Below are 7,406 nucleotides of genomic sequence, written 5' to 3'. Positions count from 1 at the left end.
GCAGCAGCTACTACTCCAACTCATCTCATGTCAGTTTAAATTTCTCAAATAAGAACAAACATACAGCCTGGTTAATGTGCTATGGCTTGTTTATGTGCTGCCACCTAGTGTTGATAAATATGTACACAAAAAAGCAAAATGTGAATCATACTACTTTGCGATGAACCACTATCCGAGGTTTATTACCCTGAATCAATTTGGTTGAGAGAAAAATAAACACAACATACTCATACTCATAGTTAGTCATCGTTTTTCACAAAGAATCTTTAATAAAAAAAAGCATGTCTGGTGTACATAGAAATAGAAATCAACATAGAAATCAAACGTGTGCTTTGTGCAACTTGCTCTTTCAAAAACACAATCCGATTTAAATAGGAGCATTTCTGGCATGAAGTCAAAATGTGAATGTTTGTGCGTACCCTACTGAGTGATTCTGTATGACCGCAGGCTCACTGGTGTTGCTATTTAACCATTATCTTTAAGGCCATTGGGAGGAATGACAAGGTTACAACAGACATGTGTTCAGGTCATGCAGACATAACACACACATAAACACAAGGACACACACACTAGTCAGTTATTCCAGTCAAATATCTCTCAAGAACAAGTAGTCAGTGTTGGGGAGGTTATACTTTAAAAAACAACATTATTACCTGTCAAAGTAATACATTAAAACTCAATACTGTGTTTATTTGCAGAGTAATGTCCTAGCTGTGCTACTTTTAAATTATACTTTCACAACCCACAAAACATGGCTCTTGCAAATAAGGCATGTTGGTCAAATTTAGTGATGTAAAGGATCAATTTGGCTAAAACATTTCTCTAATTCATGCGTATTTCCACAAATAAAAGATTAAACTGAGTGACATTACTGCCATCTTTTGACTGGAAGGGAGTGACAGCATGTATTTGGTAATTTCATTCTGAAATAACCGTGCATTACTAGATAAGTAACTGCAGTAATACAACCCATTTTTAAAGTAATGCTTATATTACTTAGTTACTTATTAAAGTAATATTAGTACCTGACTTGTGGTTATGTAACTGAGCTATCCTCAACACTGTAAGAAGTGTTGAGAAGGACTACTGCTAGATTCAGGAAGCACTGAGCACCTACTGGACTGGAAGGAGGCCAAAAACATACAGACACTAGAAAAGACACCTCAAATAAATTTGAGCACTTTATGGTAAACAGACAAACCCACACATACAGTAGATAAAAATGGTTAGGAGATCTAAAAAACAGCAGCTTGCTCTTATAAAAAAATGTTGGACTGGTTCCACAGACATTCATTAAGCCTCGTGATAGAATAAACAGGTTTCTCAGTTGAGATCCACATAAGTGCCAGGCTTAATCCAAGTCTACACAACCCAACGCTTTGTGTTTCACAATGCGGTTTCCCTGGACTCCAGCACAACAGGCTTGAAGGACAAGATCTCTGTGAAGGTGTGACCTAGGGGATGAAGCAGAGAGAAGAAAGGAGAAAAAGGACATCAATCAGAACCAACTTGAACAAAATGGAAGAAAACTGGGATTGATAAACCTGTTGGTCTTTTATCCTGTCTATTTGAATTACACCCATGTAAACAGTATGGATGGGATGATTACTGACACGGGGGAATGTAACCCAGTTCTTAGGAGTGTGTTGTTTGTTTACTTTATATATATATATATATATATATATATATATATATATATTTTTTTTTTTTTTTTTTTTTTTTTCTTGAGGGGTGGTGGGGTTTCTTACGGGGATAAAAGGAGGAGAAATGTTGTTGTATAACTGTACCCATGCATATTTCAATAAAAATATAAAAGGAAGACATCAATGAACACCGACCCACCAAAAAAAAAAAAGCTAAACCCCTCCTCCTCCTCCTGTCCCCTTGTCCTCCATCATTCTGACATTACATCCTTTCATTATCAAAGCTCCTTCTTGCTTCCGTGCCCCATCATTAGTCTACTCTTGTCATCCCACCCCCCCCCACCCCCTCCCCCCCCCTCCATCCTTACGTTTCCACTGGTCCAGGGGCAGGTCTGTGTTATCTAGCGAGTGGTCGTAGAGCTGCGCCTCCGTCTCCTCCTCCGGCTCCCTGAACTCGGAGAAGTACGGCAGCGAGAGCGCCTCTGCGGCAGTGGCCCTGCTCTCGGGGTCCAGCAATAACATTCGCTCCAGCACAGACACGGCTGTGGGAAGGAGGGGATGAGGGAATTAAGAAGAAGAAAAAGAGTGGAAACAGGAAATCCAATCGGAATTTGACGAGGCGAGTGCTCGCAGGTCTTTGAAAATAAATCAAATCAGAAGGCTGAGAACGTCCTACCCTGCGGGTTGACTTTGGAAAACACGCCCTGAAGGTCTTTCTTTTCCACCTTTGGAAGACTTTTGATGTAGCTTTTGGCCTGAGAAGAGAAATCAAACCATTTCATCTGGAACAAATCATTTTGTTCATATTAGAGGTGTGTGTGTGTGTGTGTGTGTGTGTGTGTGTGTGTGTGTGTATGTGCTGCGACAGCATGTTCTGAACTCACATCATCAGATTGAAGTTTTGATATAAAGTCCTGAGTGGGTGTTCCTGTGATCTTCATGATCTCAGTCAGCTGATCTAGGTCTGAGGAACAGGGGTCAAGGGTCAAACGTTATATTTATACAAGAGTCAATTAGAGTCAGTATTTTCCTAATTATAACCAATTTGGGAAAACTGCATCTTAAACAATAAGCCTATGATTGACAACGGCAAGATATGTTTTTCATTTCAAATAGACTACATTTTATGATGGTTCTGGAACAAACTGTATTCCTCAGTGTTAAAACTATATGAGTGTCTGTGTGATGGCAGTGGAAGAGGGTCAGGGTGTTAAAAGGATACGGTCGCTGCCTTTAAAGAGAGGTTTCCCCTGCAGCATCTCGGCCATGATGCAGCCCACGGACCAAATGTCCACTGAGGATGAGAGATGAGTGCATTTACAGAAAACATTGTGGGTAAACAGAACAGACATTTCTGACTTTCAAATACATTCCTAAGGAATTTACAACAACAGGAACACTGTAACTCATTGGTCAGCATGTATTCCCAAACAATAGCGCCTGCGATACCAAGCAAGATGATAACAGAGCACCACCTAGTGGATTATGCTTATTATTCACCTTTGATTCCACTGATAGACGTTATACAACACCAGATCCTAACTTTTACACCTTAAAGGAAAACCCACCCACCAAAGCACTTTATTATTGCTACAAAAACAGCTATTGGTGATGTCTGTTGCATTTCTGGGCCCATTTTATTGTTTAGTGGTGCATTTTTTGGTGGTGATTCCCAAAAACAGGCCAAACTTTGACAATATAATGTCATGTCAAGATATTTGCAATGCAGCTATGGATTTTGATAGCAGAAAATTAGCAGAATTTGTTTTTAGTAGAAAGCTATCTAAAACATCAATAGTAAACATCAGGTTTTTGTGTCAGTCCCTCATAATCTTCTTTCTAGACTCATCATTTTGCACGACATTCAACAATCATACAGGGAGAAATCCATCATAGAAGAGGCACCAATTTCTCCACTGACAGCAGCCTCAATAGACCAAAATGCAATGCAGCCACGAGGCATGTTGTGTTTTGAGTAAAGCCTACCATACACTAGAAGACTTTGAAAAGACTTTTAAAAGACTAAAGTCTGACACCCTCTCACATCCAGCTCACATCTAAAGACAATGTGTCATAAGTCACTGAGTTTTTAGTCACAGACTATAAGATTTTGCAAAGACTGCCTACCATACACTAGAAGACTTTGAAAAGAACGTCATTGAACTTCACTATTTGCACGGGCCAAGACTAAAGACTTCCGATAATATTAAACATGTTTGATTTTATCGGAACGTCAAGACAAGAAAAAGACTGACTTAAGACAGCTCGGACTGAGTTTTCTGACCACCTTACACCAAACGATCGAGATGACGGGAGCGCGCCACAACTCTAGCAAAACTCTCATGATTTTATTCCGACATTGGAAATTTGTCTGCGACAGTGAAATCGCTTGAAAAGTCGTTTGGTGTAAGGTCGCCTTAAGGAACGTGACTCATTTTTTCTCGACTGGAAAAACTCCTGCTGTCTTGCTCTTACTACGCTATATGACATCGTCATCGCACTCTCCACCTACATGTATAACCCACAGCTGAATGCGGCAAGTTCACCTCTAATTCCACTGATGTGAAACGTTCTCTGGGGCATTCTGGGAAATGTAGGGAATCACTAACTGAAGTAGAGGTAGATGGCCTAGGCTGAGGTCAAGTGGGTACACCAAAAAAGTTAACTGACACTTGATCACAAAATGACTCCTGCAATGCAACGAACATCACAGATTGATGATATATAACAGTGTATCAGAGAGTGGGTTTTTCCTTTAACTGACCCTAAATCTGTCAAAGCCAAACCCTTCATATGCGTGGTGCATATGAAGGGTTTGGCTTTGTAGCCAGTTTACATTAAACTGGACTAGAAATCTTTTTTACATACTTCCAAACCTGCTGACACTGAAAAGCGGAACAAGATCCCTGAATCAAAGCAGGACCCTAACAGCAGGATGCGAGCGGGTGCCTCACCAGTCTGAGTATAGTGCATCCAGCTCAGGATGACCTCCGGGGCTCTGTACCAGCGGGTCACCACGTACCCCGTCATCTCACTGTCCGCCTGCCGCGCCAAACCAAAGTCCAAGATCTGGCACGAAATGACAGGAGACAGTATGTTTAGATACAGCTAAGTACATCACCTTAACACTCCCTGATAATTATAATAGGAGCAATGAAACAGCTGTGCATAGGAAATTGCTTCAATAGTTACAGGTCGTCTATTTTTAGATTATAACACCATAACTTCAATATTCAGAAGCCAATGAGACACACGCTTGGTTGTGTTTATTTTGGTTATCAGGGCCCTGGGTGTGTGCTTTATGTATTGTGCTCACTGTACCTTGAGCTCACAGTCTTGGTTGATTGCAAGATTTCCTGGTTTGAGGTCCTGCAAAAGTTGATATGAAAGGAGTCACTCAAATCGTGAGTCTAGTTTGAGTCAGTCGCAAATAAAAAAAATTATCTAGTCATAACAGAGTAATAAAATGAGGAAGGTGTTAGTTCCTATAGGAAACAAATATCTTTTCACTTAAATAAGCATGTGTTAACACAATCTCAAACACACACCATTAAAATAAGTAACTTACCCTGTGAATTATACCAGCAGAATGAATATACTGTTGTAAAAGAATAGAACAAGGATTGAATCAACAAAAGAATAATTAAAATCAAGTTAATTATTCAAGTACTACATCGTGCACAGCATGCGGAAAGTACCTTAAGCCCTCTGAGCATCTGATAAACCAAGTACTGGATTTTCTCCTCTGAGAGCCTCTGCAGCTTCATCAGCTTCCCCAGATCTGTCCCCATGAAGGGCATCACCAGATAACTTGAGGAAGAAAACATTAAGATTAAGATACTTTCCAACTCTGAAACTATTTTGGCAGGAGCTGTGTATATATACACAACATTGTTCAGTGAAGAGTGTAATACAATCCTGAGGGTTGTGCCAGAAAAATAACCCGTACTCACAAGTCATGGAATCTGTCCAGAGAGAGGTCAGCAGTGAACACGTCTAATAGGCCAATCACCTGCACCAGAGGGAAATAAATGAAATACAATACAGAAGCCTCACACAAAGGCTTGTATTAACTGAAATGATTGTGCTAACAGAAAGAATCCACAGTCTTATATCCCTTGGCTCATTGGAAATTAAAAACCATTTGAATACTCAGTTGGCTAGACTCTATCTAGTCAGCAGTGTAAAATTATCATTGCACTAATCTAAAACAGCGTAACTGTAGCACTAGCTGCAGACCTGAGGGCCTGGACCCCCGAACTATGAACTGATTATGGTGTTCTCAGATTCTCACATTGTCATGTTTCATGTGTTTGAGGAGCCTCAGCTCCCTGTAGGCCCTCTTGGCGAAGAGCTCGGACTGGAAAGGCCTGTGGAGCTTCTTGATTGCCACTTTGGTTCCTGTTCTGGAGTCCAATGCTGAGCTGGGGGGAGGAACACATGAGAGGGTGTAAGACGATATCCTCCAAAGAGTCCGTAATATCACTAGCATGACAAAACAATATCCCATCAGTGAATGAATGAATGAATGAATGAATGAATCAGTGTATGGCCTCCTCTGTGATCAGTGAAACAAGGATTTATCTCTCCTATCTTCTGATCTGGGTATGATTTATCTCTCCTATCTTCTGATCTGGGTATGATTTATCTCTCCTATCTTCTGATCTGGGTATGTAAAATAAGCCTAACCCTATATCCCACCAGCCCTTTCCCTCAGATGTCTACAGCCAAGCAGTATAGCCTAATCTCTGGGTCTAGTAGGCAGCTCCATCTCCAGTTTGTATTCGACCACAATTAGAGTCGATCATGTGTTACTAAGAGGCATTCAGCCAGTCAACACAGTTTAGGACCCGCCCACAGGGTTAATCATTGATACCAACAATAGGGACCTCATGCTGCGAGACGCACAAAGATATTATGCGTGGGACGCCTTAAGTGCAACTGTAGACCACAAGGTTTTCCAACACTGCTGTTCATTGGTGTAAACATGTATATCATAAACTTCAGTGAGCGCATCTTAGAAATAATTTCACAAGAGCATTTCACTAAGCAATCTGCATGCGTTCTTCATATTTGAATAATCTGTGAGATAACTAGATAAACATGTCAAAATGCCTGTGGCCAGTGCACAGCGGAGGTACAAGTGTCCCCATCATACAAGGAAGTGGAGCAGCATGTGTTCAGCGGGGCGCAAGCTACTTTTTCTTTTGTTTCACTGCTGTTCAATATGGCACAGCGCAGCAGCCGAGCCACCGGTGGCACCATCTGTCCTGCCGCTTGCTTTGTTACCGTGCTCTACATAAACCAGCGGTGCGATCAAAGTGTTATTGCTTTGTCCCTTGCTTGCTCCGATTTCGCTAATTTCACTTACCATACCGTCCCGTAAGCCCCCGTCCCCACCTGCTTCAGATCCCGGTACCGCTCCGGTACTTCCCATGTGGTTTTGTTGACGTCTTGGCGGCAGTAGCCGGGTCTGACTCGACTAGACATCTTATTTAAACCTAAATAAGGAGTCTAGTGATTATCCGTTGGCAATTTTGTCTCTTCCGTCCTACACACCCATTGTCCCACATCCCACCTATGCTTTCACCCTCGATAATTGCGCAGCGCGTCAACAGCGCAGGGCGCACCCTGAGGTCACTAAAAGCCACTCCCGAGTCCTGCTGTAGGCTTGTAAAGCACGGTGAGACAAGGAGACTCACTGAAATGTGAGTAACACGAGACTGGGCTGACCAGATTACTATGAAATGCATTGTCAGGTGG

At 41.6% G+C, this 7,406-nt stretch overlaps 1 protein-coding gene across 1 annotated transcript; it reads right to left on the bottom strand.

Annotated features, from left to right (window-relative positions):
- Positions 1-246: 246 nt before the first annotated feature.
- Positions 247-7,406, bottom strand: mapk12a (mitogen-activated protein kinase 12a). The gene is made up of 12 exons (XM_071900362.2): positions 7,015-7,406; positions 5,938-6,067; positions 5,597-5,655; positions 5,342-5,453; positions 5,212-5,241; positions 4,965-5,012; positions 4,598-4,712; positions 2,866-2,937; positions 2,528-2,607; positions 2,320-2,398; positions 2,012-2,185; positions 247-1,454 (listed from the first exon to the last, which is right to left on the bottom strand). Exons 1-12 carry the CDS (start codon positions 7,131-7,133, stop codon positions 1,387-1,389), a joined length of 1,086 nt encoding a protein of 361 aa, XP_071756463.1. The 5' UTR covers positions 7,134-7,406; the 3' UTR covers positions 247-1,386.

This window comes from Centroberyx gerrardi, chromosome 4 (genome assembly GCF_048128805.1).
Source record: "Centroberyx gerrardi isolate f3 chromosome 4, fCenGer3.hap1.cur.20231027, whole genome shotgun sequence".
Classification (NCBI taxonomy): Eukaryota; Metazoa; Chordata; class Actinopteri; order Beryciformes; family Berycidae; genus Centroberyx; species Centroberyx gerrardi.
Note: the sequence above shows the minus strand (reverse complement) of the source record. Positions and strands in the feature narration are given on the sequence as shown.

Bases quoted from the DNA above. Each gene is read 5' to 3' on its own strand.
- mapk12a (XM_071900362.2), bottom strand. From the start codon at position 7,133: ATGTCTAGTCGAGTCAGACCCGGCTACTGCCGCCAAGACGTCAACAAA. The intron at 2,399-2,527 runs GTGAGTTCAGAA...TTCTCTTCTCAG, and splicing joins CAAAACTTCAATCTGATGAT to GCCAAAAGCTACATCAAAAG. The intron at 2,186-2,319 runs GTAGGACGTTCT...TCCTTCCCACAG, and splicing joins TTCCAAAGTCAACCCGCAGG to CCGTGTCTGTGCTGGAGCGA.